Source organism: Globicephala melas, chromosome 20 (genome assembly GCF_963455315.2).
Source record: "Globicephala melas chromosome 20, mGloMel1.2, whole genome shotgun sequence".
In the NCBI taxonomy this organism is placed as follows: domain Eukaryota; kingdom Metazoa; phylum Chordata; class Mammalia; order Artiodactyla; family Delphinidae; genus Globicephala; species Globicephala melas.
Window position 1 is genome coordinate 5,592,163 of NC_083333.1, and position 20,913 is coordinate 5,613,075.

A 20,913-nucleotide genomic window follows, 5' to 3' on the forward strand; every position below is an offset into this window, starting at 1 on the left:
GGGCGTGTGCATATAACATACAGGGACCTTTTTTGTGGTGGCCTTTTTTCCTGGACTTCACACTGAGACTCATTGGAGGTGGGCGGGAGTGGACAGGGAGAGAAGGCGCAGGCCGCACGTGGGTGCACCCCTGGACTGAGCATGCTCCCCCATACACGTGTGCCCCACGTGCACCCAACCCCCATCCCTGCAGCAGCAAAAGGCCAGAGCTCTGTGAGGAGAGGGCAGGGGTGCCCAGGCCCAGGCCCAAGGGCCAGGTCAGTGGTGACATGATTAAGGGACGGTTCCCCAGATTAGGGAAGGGTTCCCCATCGGCATGTAGTCCTGCTGTGTAACAAGGGAGCAGGAGGGGGGTCCTTGGGCAGGGGTGCAGGAGTTGGTTGATTTTATCCCAGCGGTGCCAGAGCAGCAGTGACTTGTGGGTGGCAGGCTGCTTCCCTGGGGGAGACAAGTAATGTTCATGAGTCACACCACCCGAAATATATGCAAAGCTGCCTCCATCGCCTTTCGCTGCAGCCCAGATTGACAAGTTTGTTTGAGATTGCGATCCACGAGGTATATTTATAATCGCACCTTAGAAAAAAATCTTCTTGCAGGCACCCCCTCCCCCCATAGCCAGCAGCTCCTCTGGCAGGGTTTCTGCGAGCTAAGATACCTCGCGGGGGGGGGGGCGGGGGAGGGAGAACACCACCTGCCGCCCTGTGCTGCACTCCACCGAGGAGTCTGTCCATGGGCTTGGTGGCCCCATCCCTGGCGATGGGAGGAGCGGCCTGTCCGCTCTTCCTGGGCGCACAGCCCACGAGCTGTGGCCGCCCGTTCACCCCCGATCGACCCCCAGCTATGGAATTTCATTTATTAGAAGTCGAGGCGGCTGCTGGCAACCCCATTGCTTGGCTGTCTTTGTTTCTCTGCTGTGTGGGCGCGTCTCGAGCACGTGGCAGCTGGAGCGCGCAGGCCGGAGGAAAAGCGACCTGAGTTTAGAGTCCAGGGCCGCTTGGCAAAAAGAGAAACTCCGGCTGCCCAGAGGATAGCACCCCCCCCCCCACGCCCAACCAATCCAGGCTGAGCTCCCCGCCTCCTTAAGCCCCAAGCCTTTTCAGGGGAGGAAGGATAAGTCACCCCGTTCCCCCCACCCCGCTAGCCCCATCTCCTGGTTGGCCCTGGGACTACCTGAGGGTGGCCGAAGCAGGGCTCCACTCTCCAAACTTTGTTCCCGAAGCCCCCAGCCCCGCCACAGACGAGCTTCTGGGTCTGGGGCTAGGGATAAAAGGGTTTCAGAATTTCCCTTTGGAGACTTTGCCACCTCAGGAAGCAGGACAGTTAAAGAGAGATCACAAAAAGACTCTAAAAACAATTTAATGAGGAAATGTACAGGCATTCTCCCGGCCACTCCTAGCCGTCCCTTCTCCGCTCCAGCCTCCTCCCCAACTCTGGCAGCAGCCACGACACTCTGCTGACCCCTCGTGGTGGAGGTGGGCAGCGGTCTCCGGCTGCGGGAGACGCCAGCTGGCTCCTCCCAGCCTGGAGAAAGGGGCGAGGCTGTCCACTCCTCCCTCATCCTTTCCCGCCGGGGCCTGGCACTGCAGGGTGTGGAGGAGGAAGGACCGAAGACCACACAAAGAAACCTGAGAGAGGCTCGGAGAGTTTGCAAACTTTTGCTAGCACCTCTCACAAAAATGCTTCCTGGATTGTTCTAAGTAGGGCTGGTATGGAATCCCTTATTCCTGTCTTGTTATAAGGTGGGCTCAAGAAGGCTCTGTGCCTGGTCCCGCCACCTGTCCCAGTCCGCCTGGTTGGGGGAGGGATGCGCCATTTCCAGGGCAGTCACTATCCTTAGCTCACCCGAGGAGGTAGTATTTAGTGTCACATTTTAGAGGTGAGTGGTCCGAGAAACCAGGAAATTTAAGCAATCTGCTTAAGGTCAGGCAGATAGTAAGGAGGAATTCAAACTCAGGTTCTCTCAGACACCCCAATCCCTATCCACTCCAGGTCCTACCAGCCCTTGCAATAGGCTGTCCCAGAGGGCAATTCCACTTTTATCACGGCATCTGCAGGCACCCTTCTGGAAAGACTTCTCTGCCCTGGGGTTATTCAGGAAGGAGTTAGTCTCTGGAATCAGTCACTTCCTCTCCAGAGGGGACCACATGGGGTGGAGGTGGGGAGCTGCCACCTGCTGCTGTCTCTGCCCAGCCCCACTCTGGTCCTTGCAGAGGACAGAGTATGGGGGGAGGGGTCTGTTCTCCCAGTCTTAATAGACATTCTCTTTCTAACGTCAAATGTGGAAGATGGAGTTGAATTTTGAAAGAAGGCAGGGAAGACTCCTACGCAATATTTCAGGTGCCAGATTCCTGGTTGCTCCAGTGACCCTTACTAACGCCCCGCACCTTTCTCAGGATTCCTTCCATCAGTCACTCTTTCCTTGGAATCTGGATCCTGCTCACGTTCCACTAGGACCCAAACTCAATCCTGAAGGCCACACCTTCCCGCGACCCCTAAGGCTTGAGCAAGGCCTTGTAACCCCCTCCTTCCCCAGCAAAAGGCAAGATGCCAGCGGGTGGCGGTGCGCCCCAGTCCAACTGGCGTCAGGATACTGCCTCCGTTCCGGCCAGGCCTGACTCCCTCCCCACTCTCTCAGTGAATCAGGGGGCCACTGCGGGACCTTCTCCGGTCACTCGCCACCCCCAGTTCCACGAGGCGGACTACAAGCCCCATGATGCCGCGGGGCCGAGTTATAACAAGCACTGCCCAGGGCACCCACGTCCCCCTCCTCTCTCCCCCGCATCCCCGCATCCCTAGCCGACCGCTCGGGCTGAGGGCCGGGCTATGCAGCTGCGGGCGCGCGTCCCTGCGGCGGCGGTGGCAGCGTCCCTGGGGCCCTCGCCCCGTGCGCCCCCGCGCCCGCTGTGGGCGCCTGCTCCCTCGGCCGAGCAGCGTCTTTGTACGCGGGGGTGTGGGAGGCGAGGCGCGAGTCCGCGCCGCGCCGCCGAGTGCCCGCGCCCTCTCCGGGCGGGTGGGGGCCTCTCCGCGCAGCCCGCCGCCTCGCGAGGACGCCCGCGGCCCGCGCCGCCCGCACCGTTCCGGGCGCGCCACCCCCGCCCGCCGGCGCCGCTAGCACATGCCCGAGCCGCAGCCCTGCGAGCAAGCAGCGCTGGCCCCCCGCCCCGCGGCTCCGGGCCCTGGCTCTGGCGCGGTCCCTCCTCCCGGGCCGGGCGCCGCGGCCCCGGCATGAGGAGCGGGCGATGATCCCCGCCAACGCCTCCGCCAGGAAGGGGCCCGAGGGCAAGTACCCGCTGCACTACCTCGTGTGGCACAACCGCCACCGCGAGCTGGAGAAAAAGGTCCGCGCCGGCCAGGTAAGAGCGCCGTCGGGGCGCCGCGAGGACCCCATGGCCGGGCACGCCCGCCCGGCTTGGGGAGGGGGCGCGGCGCGGGCTGTCCCGCCCCCCTGGCGAGTTTGCAGCGCTTCTTTGTTCGCAGCCGCCGCTTTTGTGCTGTTGACCCGGAGAGGGTGATGGGAGCGGCCCCCGCCCGCTTCCCTCCGGCCCGGACTGGCGGCCCACACGTGCTCCGGACCCTCCCAGATTGGGGTAGGGGACGCCGTGCCCCTCCTCCGCGGGGGCAGTGAGGGCTGCGGGGAGGGGCTGTCGGCTCCATCTGTGTTCCACGCGGTAGGAGAGTCCGCCCCACTCAGCTCGGCAGCAACACCTCCCGCGTGAGTGTGCGGAGGTGGGCAAGGCCTGCGTAGGGATGGGGTCACGGGTCAAGGATCAAAGAGGCTGTGACACTCCCAGACATTCCAGCCCCACCCAGTGCCCTCTACCCTCACGATGAGCGCTTATCTGTTTGCTCAGACTGGGCAGAGCCCCTGGATCCCTCAGACCCGGCTCAGGAATGGGGAGTAAAGAGAGAGACCCTCTTGGCTTTAGCCCTGTAGGGCCTTGTCCAGGTGCTGAAAGGCGCTCTCCTGCCCTCTGGTGCTGGGGCCTGGCTTCTAGGCGCTGAGGAAGCGAGGGGCCCTTTGGACTCTGGCAGGATTCGAGGGTTTGCACACAGAGCAGGCTACCAGGTTCCTCTAGTCAGTGAGAATGAGTGGGTCAGCCAGCTTTGGCTGGGCGGTGGCCTCCAAGAAGATAAGGTAAGGGATGGGGTCTCCTGGCCGTTCTTTAGGACCAGGGCAGGCAGGCAGGCAGGCACAGGTCACAAGTAGTTCCCAACTCCGCCCTTGGCCTTCAGGCACAGGTAGGCACTCGTGGCATGGACGACTAACCCTCCAGGGTGGGGAGGCAGGAGCGAGAGCTGGGCCCAGCCTGCCCTGGTTTGTCTCCAGTTGAGGCCTGCAGACTTGGCCTAGATCTGAGATCCTGGGGCCCTGGGCTGGGAGTGGTTTGCTAAGGCGTTGTCCCTTTGGGAATATGCCTTTTGAGGGCCACTTCCTGAGTCACAGGAAGTTCAGTTTGAGGAGCTGTCTGCTTCCCAAGGGAAGAGTGAGGTGGAGAGCAGGACATCCCCAGATGGTGAGCAAAGTGAGGGTCAGAGTGTGTCTCTGAATTCCACCACTGAGCCCTCAGACCAGTGCAGCACCCAGCTCTGCATAGCAGTCCCAGGAAGTGTTGGGGTGACCTGAGCCTCCATCTCTGGTCGGGGTGTCTACTTCCATTCTACCTCTGGTTTCACAAGGATGCTCCAGGTTGCTCCTCAGACCACATCTCTGTTTATCCATCATAAAGGAAGTGGTTTGCAGCCACTGGTAACGGAAGCCAGGTCAGAGTGGTGGATCCTGCGGGACAGAGATGAACAAACCAGGCACAGCCCATGCCCTCCAGGAAACCCCGTTCTGGTGAAGCAAGTGTGAACAGGGAAGTACAGTGTGATGTGCAGGGTGCTGAGACAGTCCAGCCTCTTCTGGCTCATTCTCTGCTCTCCTCCCCTTGAGGGCAAGAGAAGACAAGCCTCTGATAGAGGTTACAGCTGGAGGGATTTAAGTATGATCTGAGAGGAACTTCCCAATGGGATGGTTGATGGTTGGTAGAAGAATTGTTAGGAAGAAGGCTAGTGGCTGAATGTCCGGATCACCTCAGTCACACTCCCTTGCCCAAGGGGTGGGTGGTCCTTTTCTTGCAGAGATTGGAGAGAGGCAGAATGCCTTAGAAGAAAAGGCTTTTTCACCCAGGCCTCTCTGATTGACAGTCCTCAGGTCAGCAGTCATCTTCCTGGGGTGAGGCTGCATGGGGAGCACTGGAACCCGCTGCAGGTAGGGGTGGTCTGGACCACTGAGTGTGTTCCTCTTTGCTCCCCTCAGGCTGCCACAGAAACCAGGGACCAGGTTCACCCCATCCCCACCCACTCATCCCCTCACCCTGGTGAGTTTTTGTCTTCCTGAAACGGATACTGCCTGCCCTGATCCAGCCAGGGGGAATATAGGGCATTGGTTGAGATTAAACCCTTCTTCAACCATAAAGGAGTCAGGGGTGCCAAGAAGGGGAATGCCAGTCAGTCTGGGTGGGAGAGCCCCCTGGCTGTATTTCGACTCCAGGACTGACCCAGAGTGATGCTTGCATCCAGATGTGCACTGCTCAGTCCCCAGGGCCTCAGACTCCCAGGGAGAACTGAGGATGCCCACCCCAGCCATTTCCTGCAGTGATGGGTCTGGGGGCAGCCACTTAACATCATAATGAAACACGGTAGACCCCAGGCATCTCATCTGGGGGTCCCTGATCTCTGGTCCTTCTGGCACCCACTGTCACAGAAAACAGCTGGGTTTTCCTCAAACACACAGCAGCTGGGTTTCCCTGGTCTTCACTTGTCATAGCTGCCTCTTCTTCACTCCAAGAAAGCCCTGCAGAAGCCCTCCCGTGGGCAGGCTTGGCAATGCTGGCCAAGGAGGAGGGGGATGGCACGGCAGGCTTCTGAGCAGGTTCATGGGGCCTGGAAGCAGGGAGTGGCGGGGAGATGGGAGGTGCTCAGCGGGTGTTTTTTGGTGAAGGGAAGAGTCCATGATCACCCCTAGCCAATGCCCAGCAATACAATGGTTGCTGGGTGCCCTGCTTCCTGCCACACACCTGCTCTGCCAGGTTGGGAGGGGGCAGGGGGTTGTAGGGTAGTGGATGTGCCAGTTCCCCCTTGGCTGGCACGAGGCCTGAGGTCCAGACAGCTGGGCATGGCCTTGGTTTTGGAGTCACGCGTCCCTGGTGTTCCCTGGGGGTGGGAGGTGGAGGTTAGACTGAATAGCTCCCTGTGGGAGGGCCAAGGAGAGCAGGATTCTTCCCAGGCAACAGGCACTCTGGAGGGGGCTGGACTGTGGTCCTAGAGAAACATTTTCTTTCTTCTGGCGGCTGCCTCCACCATGGTCCTCCTTCCTGCTTTCCCTGGTTCATCCTTCTGACCTAGAGGCAGGTGAGATGGGATCGTGGGGCCCCCGGATACTCAGACAGAGGCTGCCTCACCCTAAGTACCTGTTGTGCCAGGAGCACCTGTGATCCCTTCTCCTCGCAAAGTAGGCAGTCCTGGGTATGGGCCGTCACCACAGCTGATGAGTCGGGAAGCTCAGGAGAGGGAGCCACAAACCCTAGAAACCAAATATCCATGTGTCTGGGATGAGGGGGAGGGGCTGTGTGGGGCAGGATGGAGGGCGTGGGCGGAGGGGCAGGTGGAGGGGGTGGGCGGAGGGGGAGTCAGCAGGTGCCACCCCCACTGGCCCAACTCCACTTGGGGAAGCATCTTGCCTCCCTCCCCCCGTTGAGTGAGCTCAGGCCTGCCTGGTGGGAGAGCAGAGGAGCAGTGGCCATACCAGACTCTGGCTGTCTTCCCTGGGGCTGGGGGATGGAGCGGGGCAAGGAAGGGAGCCGCAGGCTGAGCAGGCAAGGGGCCCCAGGCTCTGGGCCCCTCACCTTGCTTCTCCAGCACCTGTGTTTAGTCTGTACATTCGGAATGTTCTTATAAGATTTCACCTACCAAAAGGACTCTGCTAATGCTAAACAACTTTGAAAAATACCCTGCTAGCCCATGTGGGTTCAAGGAGTGTGCATGTGCAAATGTGCTGGCAAATACGTGTGTTACATGAGTAGAGGCCAGCTGGGCACACATGTGCTTGTACACTTAGGGGTGCACATGTACAGTGAGTGTGGAGGCAGGAGTAAGAGTGTGTGTCCTTATGGAACGAGTGTGTGTGTGCATGCAGGTGTGTGTGTGCAGGCAGGTACGAGTGTGTGTGTGCAGGCAGGTGCCTGAGTGGAAGCAGGGAGACTCTGCTCAGGGAGCCCCAGCTCCTAAGCTCGAAAGACCCCTGCTTTGGGCTCCAGCTGAGGCCCGCTGGGGTGCAGAGTTTCCGCTCTCTTGGTGGGGAGGGCTGGCTATTGGGTTTCCTGGGAAACCTTTTCATTCCAGCAATTAAATAGCAGGCCTCTGCCGAGGAAGTTAATGAATTCTCCCGCCTGGGCCCCCAGCAAGGTGCTTCTGCCACTGCAGGCCCGGCTTGGGACGGGAGGGGGAAACTCCTCTGGGGCTCGGCTGACAGTACGCAGGGCTGATGTCGGCCCCGGAAGACAGCGGTGTCTTGGGGACCCTGGGGAGTCGGGAGAGTTCCTGTGGAGTGTGGGTAGGGAGGGCACCCCTGCCTGGCAGGCAGTGCCAGCCTCTCTGTGGAGCCTGGAGCTGGGGCACCTGAGGAGGAAGGAGGCAGGCGGCATCTGGAGCCCTGGGACCGGGCCCTGCTGGCTCCCTGGGGCTTTGTTAGCGGCAGCAGCATCTGGGGCGGGGCCGGTGGGAGGCATGGGTGGCTGGGCTGCGGCCCCATGGGAAGGCCTCTTCCTGACACCCCCCATGACCCAGCCAGCTCAGGGTCTATGGATCCTGCATCACTCCCACCCCAGGACTCAGGACCCCACCCAGGTCGGACCCTGAGGGGCCCAGCTCAACCAGTAAGAGGCTCTCCTCCCCTCTGGGGAGCTCATGTAGAGCAGCAACAGGGGGGCCGCTCACAGGGGCCACGCACAGTTTTGGGGTTTTTTTGAGGCTCCCAGTATATTTAGAAATGAAGAAATGCCAACACAGGGTTATACAAATTATATAAACCTGAATTATTTTAAATGTCTTATTTTTGACGAAGGAGTTCCCACTCATGTTTAAAATATGTAACTGTTGCTAGAAGGTAGCAGTCCTCACTACTTTCCCACTCCTCCCAGAGGCAACCACTTTGAACTCTTTAGGCTGTTCTGGTATTTGCCTCCATAATTATAAGCAATATACCTCTACAAGTATTTACCGGTTAATCAATTTTACACTTTACTGCCTTGCCTTCCTTCCCCATGTCCCTTAAAAAGTCATCTATGCATTTGTTTAATAAGCATTTATCAAGCACCAGTTATGTGCCAGAGGCTGTCCAGAGACTGGGGATATAGCCCTGAACAAGACAGACCGTCCCTCTGGGGGGCTCACAGTCTAGGAGAGGGAGACAATGAAAAAATAAATAAGCACTTCAATGTTGGGAGAGAACTAGAGCAGGATAAGGGACAATAGATAGATAGATAGCAACTGACATTTGAGATGGGTTGTCAGGACCAGCCTTTCTAAGGAGGTGACATGTGAGCGGTGGCCTGAATGAAGTGAGAGAAGCAGCTTTGTGGCTGCTAGTACCCAGGAGAAGATGGTTCCGGAGAAGGCTGATATGCAGGAGTGGAGCTTGGAGAGATGGGAGAGCATGTGAGTTCAAAGAGATGTCCAGGATTCTTTTCTCAACTGGATGGGAAGCCGTGGAGAGATTTTGAGCTAAGGGGCGTCAGGACCTGAGGAATATTTCACAGAATGGACAGCACCTATGATGGGCCCTGTGAAGAACAGACCTGAGGAACCAAGAGAAGAGTGGGCGGAATGAGGTGACAGATGGGGTGGCCACGACCAGGAGGGTAGCCTGAAGGTGGTGAAAACTAAGATGACTTTGGATCTATTTTGAAGGTACAGCCTGTAAGGTCAAATTTTACTGATGGGTTAGATATGGAAGGTGAGAGAAAAAGAAGAGATAAAAACAGTCCTAATGTTTCTTACCTGGAAAGGGAGTGAACTGAGGTGCCGTTTACTGTGATGGGAGAACTGGGGCAGGTAAAGCTGTCCAGGTATGGCTGGCATAAAGAAAGCAAGGGAGGGCTTCCCTGGTGGCGCAGTGGTTGAGAATCTGCCTGCTAATGCAGGAGACACGGGTTCGAGCCCTGGTCTGGGAAGATCCCACATGCCGCGGAGCAACTGGGCCCGTGAGCCACAACTACTGAGCCTGTGTGTCTGGAGCCTGTGCTCCGCAACAAGAGAGGCCGCGACAGTGAGAGGCCCGCGCACCGCGATGAAGAGTGGCCCCCACTTGCCACAACTAGAGAAAGCCCTCGCACAGAAACGAAGACCCAACACAGCCAAAAATAAATAAATAAATAAATAAATTCATTCAAGTACCCTTAATTAAAAAAAAAAAGCAAGAGAAAGAAGTCACAGGTCAGAACGTCCCCTTTTGTTTCATGAATTCAATTTCCTTTCCATATTTTTCTCAGGGTGTAACTTACTGTCCCTCCCCCCCAAATTTTTTTTCTTCTGTTTCCTGCATTGGCAGTTGTTTCCTCTGGGTTTTTAGCATCTATTTGCATGTTTTGGTATCTTTCAGGTTGGCAGCTTTCCTCAAGTGTCCAGTCACCCTCGGCTCTTGGGGCATATTTAAGGATGGGGGGTGTGGAGCTTATTAACGGATGGGTGCTGCTCTAAGATGACTGGCCTGCTTATTGGTAGGATCCCCAGATTTCTGTACCCAGAGGTCTGTGGTGCCTCTGGTTCCTGCAAGAAAGAATTCTCCAGTCTCCTGCTAGGGGTAGGATAGGGGCAGTGTTATGTGCAGTCTGGCTGCCCATGGTTCAGGACTTGAGGCAGGGAAGGGACTGGGCTTTCACTGTTCACCAGTTTTCAGTCCCGTGACCTCATCCTCAGACCAATGTCCGAGTTCAGTACATCTGAAGCTCAATTTCTATAAAGAATACACCCCTGGCATCCTGTGGAGAGGAAGGGGGGACATCTCCCAGCTTTACAAGATTGGGGAGGGGGTTCTGAATTTTAACCAGACCCCCCTGTATTCAGTCCTGAGCCTTTCTCCTACCCCTGCTGTTCCCACTGCCTGCATGTTCTGCACCTGTCAAAGGTGCTAAGGTGGGAATCTAGCTTGCTAATCACTGGGGTTTCCCTCTGTGAATGCTTGGGTTCTAGTACCTTCTGTTCCCTTAAGTCAACTGTGATGCCCCAGCCACTTTCTTGTGGGTTTTAAATATTTTATTGGCATTCTTATACTTACTCACACATTTACTTTTCTTTATTTTTTTAATGTGGTTGTGCCGGGTCTTAGTTGCAGCAGGCAGGCTCCTTAGTTGCAGCATGTGAACTCCTAGTTGCAGCATGCATGTGGGATCTAGCTCCCTGACCAGGGATCGAAGCTGGGCCCCCCGCATTGGGAGTGCAGAGTCTTAACCACTGCACCACAAGGGAAGTCCATCACACATTTACCTTTTGAGGCAATCTTCATTACTTTGTATAGATCTAAGTTTCCATCTGGTATCATTTTCCTTCCACTTGAATAACTTCATTTAACATTTCTTTCATGTCTTCTGGTGATAAATTCTCTTAGCTCTTGTTTGTCCATAAAAGTCTTTATTCCCCCATTTCATTTTTGAAGTATATTTTTCACAGGATATAGCATTCTAGGTTGACAGTTGTTTCGCCAGCACTTCAAAGATTTCATTCTGTTGTCTTCTAGCTTGCATGGTTACTGGTGAAAATTATGTAGTATTTCCTATATTTGTCCTTATATACATAGCGTGTCTCAATTCTCAAAATCCTTTCCACAACATTGTAAATCAACTATACTCCAATAAAAAAATTTTTTAAATACTTTTAAGATTTTCTTTTTATCATTAGTTTTCAGCATTTGATTATGATGGGCCTTGGCGTAGGTTTTTTGGTGTTTTTCTTCCTTGGGATTCATCGAGTTCCTTGGTTCTGTGGATTTATCATTGTATTAGTTTCTGCAACAAATTACCACAGACTGGGTGGGTTAAAACAACAAAAATGTATTCTCTCATCATGTTAGAAGCCCAGCTTCAAGGTATCAGCTCCACTCCTTCCAAAGTCTCTAGGGGAGAATCCTTCCTTGTCTCTTCAAGCTTCTGGCGGCTCCAAGCATTCCTTGGCTTGTGGTTGCGTAACTTCAGTCTCTGCCTGCATCTTCACATGGAACTTCTGTGTGTGTGTGTTTTATAAACTGGATTTAGGGCCTACCTGGATAATTCAGGCTGATCTCATTTTAAGATCCTTAACTTAATTATATCTGCAAAGACCCTTTTTCCAATTAAGGCCACATTCACAGGTTCTAGCAGTTAGGATGCAGACATATGTTTTGTGGGAGCACCACCATTCAACTTACTACAGTAGTTTTTTTAAAATCAAATTTGGAAATTTTTTGGCTATTTCTTTAAATTTGTCTTATTCCTCCACTTCCTTATCCTATCCTGTGGACTCCAATTATACATATGTTAGAATGCCTTATAGTGTCTCACAGATTGCTGAGGCTGTTTGAATGTTTTTTGATACTTTGTTTCTCCTCTGTTCTTCAGTTTGTACAGTTCTGTTGCTGTATCTTTAAATTCACTGATTTTCTTTTTATTCTGTAGTGTCTAGTCTACTGTTAATGCTATCCAGTGAAAATTTCATTTCAGATATTGTACTTTTTATCTCCCATTGCTTTCCCTGTGAATGTTGTGTTTTTCTTTAAACTTTTGAGCATATTGAGCCATTCATCTTTGTTTCTATTAAATGATTTTTCTCCTGATTATGGGTTTTATATTTTCCTACTTCTGTGCTTGTCTAGTCATTTTTAACTGGATGTTGGACATTGTAAATGCTGTGATGTTAAGCATCGGGATATTGTTGTCTTCCATTAGAGACTGTTAGACTTTGTTCTGGCAGCCTAACTTACTTTCAAATCAGTTTGATCCTTTGGAGCTTATTTTTAATCTTTACTAGATTAGGTCTGGGTGAGCCTTTTCTCTTGGGATAGGATTCCTGCTCCTAAGGTATAACCCTTCTTGGGTCTCTTGAATACCCTGGGTAATCAACAAGGACTCTCTACTCTAGCAGGTTGGAGCTTGAATGTCTCCCTACCATGGGTGAGCTCTGAGAATTTATCAGCCTGTTTTTCCTTTTCTGCCTGGTTTTGTTGAGTTTCACTCCACACATGTGAAGTTTAGTATTCAGCAAAGACTCAAAGGGACCATATGCAGATTTCTGGAGCTTTTTTTTTTTTTTTTTTTTTTACATAGCTCACTTCTTCCTGGAACTCTGCCCTGCACCTTCTAGCTACCTCAGCCTCCCTGAACTCCTATCTCTCTCCTTAACTCCTCAGCAAGACTACCATGCTCTGCTGGGGATTCCCCTACCTGAACTGCTGTCTGGAATATTCCTCCAAGTAGAAACTTAGGCAATCATAGAGCCCACCTTGTTTGCTTCTCTTACTTCAGGGATCACAGTCCTGGACTAATTGTTGCCTAATGTCTGAAAACAATTATTTCATATATTTTGAAGCAATAGCTTTCTCTGTTTGGTGGGAGGGTAATTTCAGTTATCTCACCATATTGGAGTAGAAGCCTTTTCCTGGCATTTTAATCAAGTTTTGGGGAGGAGAAAAGGAGTTACATACATGTAGTCAGTTCACGTATTTAAGCAGAAGTCGTAGTTTCCTGAAATATATCTAAATATTTAACAAACATGTGCTTTTATCATGCAACAAAAATCTCATGTAATATAATCATGTTATTCACAAAACAATAATAGTATTTATAAAAAATGTTAATACATAGTGTCCCATAGGCATAGGACATGGGTTTGAAGTTGTACCATGAACATATTCTTTCATTCTTATCAATGTATTACTGCAACCGTTTGCTAAACCTCTCAGGGATAATGTCAATGATCTAAATTGGTGGCCCTTCCTGAAGGTGTGGTCTTGGACCCCTAGGATAGGTCCTGTCTCAGGTGCCCTCCCTGGCCAAGGGTCTTTCTAGACCACACTTTGGCCCCAGGCTTACTCTTCACAGGCAGCCCGCTGGGCCTTGGAAGAGTGAACCCAGTCAGGGCACCTAGGTGGACAGGAAAGGAAGTCCTTCCCTTTCTCAGAGTTACTTCCTGCCCTCTCCTGCAAGCCCCTTTCCCCTCACCTGACCCCAGCTCATTGTGTCTGTTTTTTCCATTGCCTTCTGAGATGGGCAAGACAGGACAGCTAGGTGGTTGCTGCCTGCCTAGCAGCTGTTAGGCTTAGATGGGCTACCTCAGAAGTGACCAGGGCAACCTCTTCACCTCTTCCAGGTGGACATCGAGCAGCTGGATCCCCGTGGGCGGACTCCCCTGCACTTGGCCACCACCCTGGGGCACCTCGAGTGTGCCCGCGTGCTCCTGGCACACGGCGCAGATGTGGGCAGGGAGAATCGCAGCGGCTGGACAGGTGGGCACCCCTACTCACCCCTGCCCCACAGCCTGGGTCTCCCGGGATCATATCCTCACCTCTGATTGGCTGAAGGGAGCCCAAGGCAGGGTCCTGCCCTGTGACATCGCCTCTTGCCCACACCCCGCCCCCAGTGCTTCAGGAAGCTGTGAGTACCCGGGACCTGGAGCTGGTGCAGCTGGTGCTGCGGTACCGGGACTACCAGCGGGTGGTGAAGCGGCTGGCAGGCATCCCTGTGCTCCTGGAGAAGCTGCGCAAGGTGAGGTCCAGCTTCTCAGCCTCCCCACCACGGTCTTTGAACACTATCTCTACCGCAGGCTTAGCCACTCTCCTCTTCATCCTCCAGGCCCAGGACTTCTACGTGGAGATGAAATGGGAGTTCACTAGCTGGGGTAAGAGGGGCTGACGGGGGCCTCTCCCACCGCAGGGCTTCTGCACTTGCTGCTTCCCTGTCTTGAGCACTCTTCCCATCGCTCTCCCATGGCTCCTTCTCACCTCTTAGCTCTCAGCTCATTGCTACCTCTTCCTGAGGCCCTTCCACGATGCCTCTATTGATTCCATTATTTCCTTCACTTTGTAATGACTGGCTCATTTGTTTGTTACCTGTCACCCCTTACTAGAAGGTGAGCTCCAAGAGGGCAGGGGTCCTGTCTTGTTCAATGTTGTATCCCCAGTGCCTGGCACATAGCAGGTGTTTAATAAATATTTGTTGGAAGACTAGATGAAAGGTTGAGTGAGTGAATTAAATGGTGGATACTAGGGACTTGGTGGTGGCTGAGTCATGCCTGTCCCCAGCCTCAGGTGGTTCATTTCTGAGTGCCTGTGGTCTACATTTGTAGGGGGGGACTGGGGCAGGGGCTGCTTTCCCACCGGTTCCCTTACCCTTTTCCAGCCACACTCCTGACCCTGACCCCCATGCTCTGAGGTGGCCGAGAGTGGTGGGCCAGACAAACTGAAGCCACCTCTGACCTTCTCTTCAACCTAGTGCCCCTGGTGTCCAAGATCTGCCCCAGTGACACCTACAAAGTGTGGAAGAGTGGGCAGAACCTTCGGGTAGACACCACACTTCTGGGCTTTGACCACATGACGTGGCAGCGAGGGAACCGCAGCTTTGTCTTCAGGGGCCAAGGTCAGGCAGGCGGGAAATGGGGCAGGGTGGGGAGGCTGGGCACAGCCCCCTGAGACCCCTGACCCCCTGTGCTATTCTGCGGCTGGCAGACACGAGCGCCGTGGTCATGGAGATTGACCACGACCGCCGGGTGGTGTACACAGAGACCCTGGCTCTGGCTGGGCAGGACCGTGAGCTACTGCTGGCTGCTGCCCAGCCCACCGAGGAGCAGGTGCTGAGCCGGCTCACCGCACCCGTCGTCACCACGCAGCTCGACACCAAGAACATCTCCTTTGAGAGGTGAGTGGGCATGGCTTCGGAAGCCTGGAGCCAGCCCGGTGGATGCCCCCTCACCGAGACCACGCTGCTTCCCTAGGAACAAGACCGGCATCCTGGGCTGGCGCAGCGAGAAGACCGAGATGGTGAATGGGTATGAAGCCAAGGTGAGGTCATAGCTCCCGGGTGCCAGCCCCACCACACTCTTGCCTATAGCGAGCTGGGCAGGGGTTTCCTGACCATGCTTTCTCGGCCTTGGAGGTGCAGAGGCAATGCAGCGTGGAGGCAAGGTCATGAGACTAAGAGGCAACTGATGAGAATGGCCGGCATTTATTGAGCACCAAATATTATGTTCATGCTCAAGGTTCTGTTCTGACATTTTAAATGTATGTACTTGTATGTATGTATGTGTGTCTATGTACACATGCACACACGTCTATGTATATATGTGTGTATGTCTCTCTCACACACACACACACACACACACTCATTTAATCCTCACGACAACCCTTTCGGGTAGATGCTATTATTATTCCCATTTTACAGAGGTTTATCGAGCCCTTTCCACCATTTCCCATTTAATCTTCACAACTCTATGAAGTAGGGTACTGGCGCATTTTATGATGAAGCAGGGGCTTGGAGTGACTAAGTGGCCAGTACAAGGTTGCCCAGAGCTAAACTTCAGACCCAGCTGGCTGACTCCAAAGCCAGGCCTTTACCCCTAAGAAGACTGTTGTCGGGGACGCCCAGCAGTCACTCTGGGACCCCCATATCACCCATGTGGGGCCATGTGGTGAAGGGTCTAACCAATGCAAGTTTCTGTGTCATTGTTTCCTCCTGGAAGCCTTCCCTGCTTCACAGGCTGGGCTGTGGCCTCTGGTTTTTGGTCCCACAGTCCTGTGCTCTCCCCATTAGAGCATGTATCACACTGTGTTATTACTGTCCATTGTCTTCTTGATTGTGAGCCTCAAGAGGGCAAGGATCATGTCTGGCCATGCTTGTTCACCACTGTATCCCTGACGGCTGCCTCAGTGCCTGGCTTATAAAGGCTCCTCACAAAATGTTTGTTGAATGAATAAGAGAACTGAATGAATAACTTCATATAATTACTTGCCCAAAGGCCTGGAGATTGGAACTGACAGCACCCCCCTCCCCTGACCGTTCTTTGTAGGAAGTGTTCATAACGCCCTTAGGGGCAGGGTAGGGGTACCAAAGCTGTCTGTGAGTCCTTTCCTTATCTGTCCCCAGGTATATGGGGCATCCAATGTGGAGCTCATCACCCGGACACGGACAGAGCATCTTTCAGAACAGCACAAGGGCAAGGTCAAAGGTAATGAGGAAGAGGTGGATGGGGGAGTGGGGGGGAGGAACCAGCCCCACTCAAGCACCTCCATCGGTATTTCCTCTGACATCCTAGCAAGAGCCAGGATAGCTTATTCAGGCAAATAGGTTTCAATTCAAGTGCCAAATCCTAGTGATCGGTAGTTGTTGCCTAGAGTGCTGTTAAGATTCTAAGGCAACATTTGGGCTCAACGGGAAGGAATGCTACAATCGATTACTAATATCTGCATTGGATTTGGGGCAGGGGGGAATGTCATGTACACTGTTTGTTGGCCATTCTAGTCTAGTGGGACATACCCTAGGCAGAAGGACAGGGGCCCTGCCACTGATTCTCTGTGCCCACTGATACTACAACTGACTTTCTGGGCACCAGTTAGTCTGTCTAAAGTGGATAGGCATAATTCCCACCTCACAAGAGAACAAAATGAAGTTAACGTGGATGCACCTGAAGGAAAACACATACACATGCATACCCCAAAATACTTTTGGAAGTTTCTCCTGAGCCCCAGGCCTACTTTTATTCCAGCTGTGCTTATGGTGGTCCTGCCCCTGCCCCTGCCCCTTGGAGTCCTCAATCACCTTCAGGTGAAGGTGCCTGGGTGTGTGGTGTGGGCGAGCAATCCTCCCTCCCTCCAGGGACCAGCCTCCTCCCTGGGTCTTGGGTGCTGTCACTTCTGAGGACTGCAGTGTCCTCTGAAATGCCATATTTCTTGCAGGCTGTAAGACACCTCTGCAGTCCTTCCTGGGAATTGCTGAGCAGCATGGGGGCCCCCAAAATGGGGTGAGTGTGTTCAAGGGGTACCCCTCTGTGGAAGGGTTTGGTTGGGGATCAGGAGAAAGTCTGGGAGGCACCCTGTGGGGACTTTCTTTCTTTCCACAATGCCCAAGGCCCTGTCAGCTCCACAGTGGCGGGGGGACAGATCCGGGGCTTGTAATACCAAGTGGCTGGCCTGGCCTCGGGGACTGAGAAGGGCTCATAAGCCCCTCCCTGTGTGGTACAGACCCTGATCACTCAGACTCTGAGCCAAGCCAACCCCACTGCCATCACCGCAGAAGAGTACTTCAATCCCAACTTTGAGCTTGGCAACCGTGACATGGGCCGACCCATGGAACTGACCACCAAGACACAGAAGTGAGGCCCCGTGGTGGTGCTGGGGAAGGGTGGGCAGGGCTGGGAGGCCATGGCTTCTACAATGTCCCTCACCCCTTGGGATCTGGGGTGCAGGTTCAAGGCCAAGCTGTGGCTGTGTGAGGAGCATCCCCTGTCCCTGTGTGAGCAGGTGGCCCCCATCATTGACCTCATGGCCGTCAGCAATGCACTTTTTGCCAAGCTCCGGGATTTCATTACCCTGCGCCTGCCTCCAGGATTCCCTGTCAAGATTGGTGAGGCTCCACCCCCATTTCCCTTGAGCAGCTATTGGGAGGATGGGGCTTAGAGGAGGTAAAGAGTGGGTACCTAAGGTGTGAGGGAGTGGGTGGTGGTGCCTGATGGTTTCTGCATCCTCAGAAATCCCGATTTTCCACATCCTCAACGCCCGTATCACCTTCGGGAACCTCAATGGCTGCGATGAGCCGGTGCCGTTGGTGCGAGGCAGCCCCAGCAGCGAGACCCCTTCCCCGGGCAGTGACTCCTCCAGTGTCAGCAGCTCCAGCTCCACGAGTGAGACCCTGTCCCGCCCTGAGCCCGCCCTCACTTCCCCTCCCCACCGAGCACTTCCCCGGGAGTGGCCGGGAGGGGAGGTCTGGTCCACTCTGACCCACAGCCCGGCGCCCCCAGCCTCGTGCCGCGGCTGCGAGATCTCCCCCGCGTTGTTCGAGGCCCCACGCGGCTACAGTGTGCTGGGCGGCCAGCGAGAGGCCGCCACCCGCGACGACGATGACGACCTGCTGCAGTTCGCCATCCAGCAGAGCCTGCTTGAGGCGGGCAGTGAGTATGACCAGGTGCGTCCCCGCGGCCGCACGGGGCCACCGGACTGCGGTGCCGCCGCAGCTAACTGGCTTACCCCTGCCTCCGCCCAGGTCACCATCTGGGAGGCGCTAACCAACAGCAAACCGGGCACTCACCCCATGTCCTACGAGGGTCGCCGACAGGACAGGTCAGTGCCCGCCCGTCCGGAGAGGGTTTGGAGACGCCTATTCCCCCACTCCCATACACATGCACAGAGAACACCAGGGCCCTGTCACGGTGCGTATGGACACTGCCGCATGAGCACCCCTCTTGGCCCAGAGGAACCGTGGTACCGCCATCAGGGACCCTACTGGTTTCAAGATGGCGTCTACCACCACCACCCGTTCCTGACTCAGGGGTGGGTGAGCAGTACTCCAAACGCGGCCTTAGAGCCTTCACAGACCCTCGCCAGACAGAATGTCGGGGCTGGGGTTCTAGAAGACTGGGAGGATGGGCTTTGTAGGAGCTGGCGTCAGCTCCTACCGGGTGGGAGGGAGCCAGGGAGGTGACGCGGGACTCATCGCTTCCACTGGAGAGTGTTGAGGCCTGCGCTGTCCCGAGGCCTCCACACCGTCTCCCGCCCCGCATACGGGCGCCCAGAGCCCTCGACGTATCTTACCTGCCTCCAGGAGCGCTCCGCCCACGCCGCAGCGCCAGTCCACAACCCCTGCGGGCCTGGCGTCGGTCCCCAGCCCTCGGCCGAGCCCGCGCCCAGGCCAAGGCGGCCACGTGTTCCGGAGCTACGATGAGCAGCTGCGGCTGGCAATGGAGCTGTCTGCGCAGGAGCAGGAGGAGCGGCGGCGGCGCGCGCGCCAGGAGGAGGAGGAGCTGGAGCGCATCCTGCGGCTTTCTTTGACTGAGCAGTAGCGCCCACTGCCGGGCCCCTTGGCCACGCCCCGCGGGACCCGCCCCGGAGCGAGAGTCGCCCCTCCTGCGCGCTCTCCGAGCTGAGTCCGGAGACCCGAACCGCCGCCTCGGGGGCGTAGCGGCGCACCCGGCACCAGATGGGGAGGGGTTCGGCCGGCCGTGGGGTACCTTCCTGGAGGCAGCTGGCACGGCTCCCCTGCTTTGCTGTATCCTGACCCCACCCCACTCCCCTGGGCTCGGACCGATCCAAGGGCGGAGACAGGCCGTTTGAGAGGGAGACGGTCCTTAGAGGAGCACTGTCTCCATCCCTTGCTCCTTCTGGCCGGTCCTCCTTTCTGCTCACTGACCCCACTCCAGGACACTGCCCGTGAAGCCTTTGCATCTCCGCTCTTCACCCCTGGGGGGCAGCTGAGCTCCCCACGTGCTGTGTGGCTGCTTCGTCCTAGACACAAACCAGCACGTCAAGGGCCCAGCTCCTCCCCCACCCCGGCATTTCAGCGTCAAGTGCACTTAGCGGGGTGCCCGGCTCCCCCAGCCCCCACACCCCTCCCGGGTCTCAGGGTGGTCCCAGCTTCTCTTTGGGTGACCAGAGGTTGGAGTCCCCATCCCCAAGGCACGTTTTTGTGATCAGGGAGGGTGCCCAAGGTGGTCCCAGGTCTGGGCAAGGCCTGGCTCCCTCGTGGTGTCTTGGCGAATGGGGAGGCATAGTGGGCGTGGGGCAAACACCAGACTGGACACAGGGGTCGCCCAGGGCCCTGGCACCACCATCCATCCCTTCCCACCAGCTGCTGCTAGCCCTCTGTGGTTGTGCATCCTACTTTCCCTCCACCCAGGGGCTGACTCCGAAACCCTTCATCCAATGGTGCTAACCCCCGGCTCTCCCCTGCCCCACCCCACCACCCAGAGAAGCACAGACCCCGCCAGGGGCAGGGGCCCACTGCACACCCTTGTCTGGGTTCTCTCGGACTGGCCTTCCTGGCTCAGCCAGTGAGGCTTGGAAGGGACACGAAAGCGATGGAAGAAAACAACAAAGGGAAGCTGTTCCTCTCACCCTCTTCCCTGATGCCAGGGGCACCAGACTGATTCTGAGGCACAAATAAAAGAGGCTTCAAACCCGAGGCTTTTCCTACCTGCCTTTACTGGGGAAGAACGCCCATCTGCGGGTTGAGGGTTCCTTCTGAACCTCAGTGTGGGGAGGGCTCTGAAGTAAGAGGATGTCTGGTGGGTCCTGAGCCGAGTGTTGCATTTGTCAGGGCCCCCAGGAGTCTGGTGGTGGCATTTACAGGGGCTGGGGGTCTAGCATCCCCACCCATGCAGGAGGCACAGACTGAGCACTTGGTAGAATGTTTCATTCAGTACGTCTTGTTTTCCTCCTAGAGTCAAGGCCGCAACAGAGGGCTGGGGTGTGTGTGTGTGTGCGCGCGCGGGCGCGCGTGTGTGTGTGTCTGGGAGGGGGGAGGTGTGAACCTGCTTCCTCATGCCAGTTCTCTGGTTGGTTCTCCTGCGGGAGTGCCGCGAGGAAGCCGTCCTCTCCCCTGCAGATGGAGAGAAGGAAGAGAGCCCTCTGCCGTAGACTGCTGGGTGTAGCCCGTGGGTCCGGCTGTACAGCCAACGTTTGTGTATGTCCGTAGCACTCGGATGACGCCCGTTGAGTTTACCACTCAGGGTGGTGGAGTCAAGTGAGCTGATTACAGGGAGAAGCGTTGTAATTTTCCCCAGTCTGGGGAGACCCGTCAAATCGCTACCCCTTTGAGGTCAAGCCCAAGCTCCCCAACATCCCCAAGCATTGCGCTAATACTAAGCACTTTCCCTGCCCTGGGCGGGAAGGGAAACAAAGGGGACACTGCCTGCCGTGCAGCA

General features: G+C 55.5%; 1 protein-coding gene across 2 annotated transcripts; it reads left to right on the forward strand.

The window, feature by feature from the left end:
• Window positions 1–3,107: 3,107 nt before the first annotated feature.
• ANKRD13B (ankyrin repeat domain 13B) lies at window positions 3,108–20,171 on the forward strand. Of its 2 annotated transcripts, none has more exons than XM_030861943.2 (15): window positions 3,108–3,353; window positions 13,378–13,513; window positions 13,648–13,772; window positions 13,860–13,905; window positions 14,499–14,642; window positions 14,732–14,921; window positions 14,998–15,064; window positions 16,146–16,227; window positions 16,955–17,019; window positions 17,240–17,370; window positions 17,464–17,621; window positions 17,746–17,898; window positions 18,016–18,179; window positions 18,258–18,334; window positions 18,816–20,171. In XM_030861943.2, exons 1-15 carry the CDS (start codon window positions 3,240–3,242, stop codon window positions 19,051–19,053), a joined length of 1,890 nt encoding a protein of 629 aa, XP_030717803.1. In that variant the 5' UTR covers window positions 3,108–3,239; the 3' UTR covers window positions 19,054–20,171. The 2 variants fall into 2 exon arrangements, with proteins under 2 accessions (XP_030717803.1, XP_030717810.1); XM_030861950.2 differs by lacking the exon at window positions 3,108–3,353 and adding exons at window positions 3,542–3,587; window positions 5,300–5,360 and having other exon boundaries at window positions 18,258–18,959.
• The last annotated feature ends 742 nt before the right edge of the window (window positions 20,172–20,913 follow it).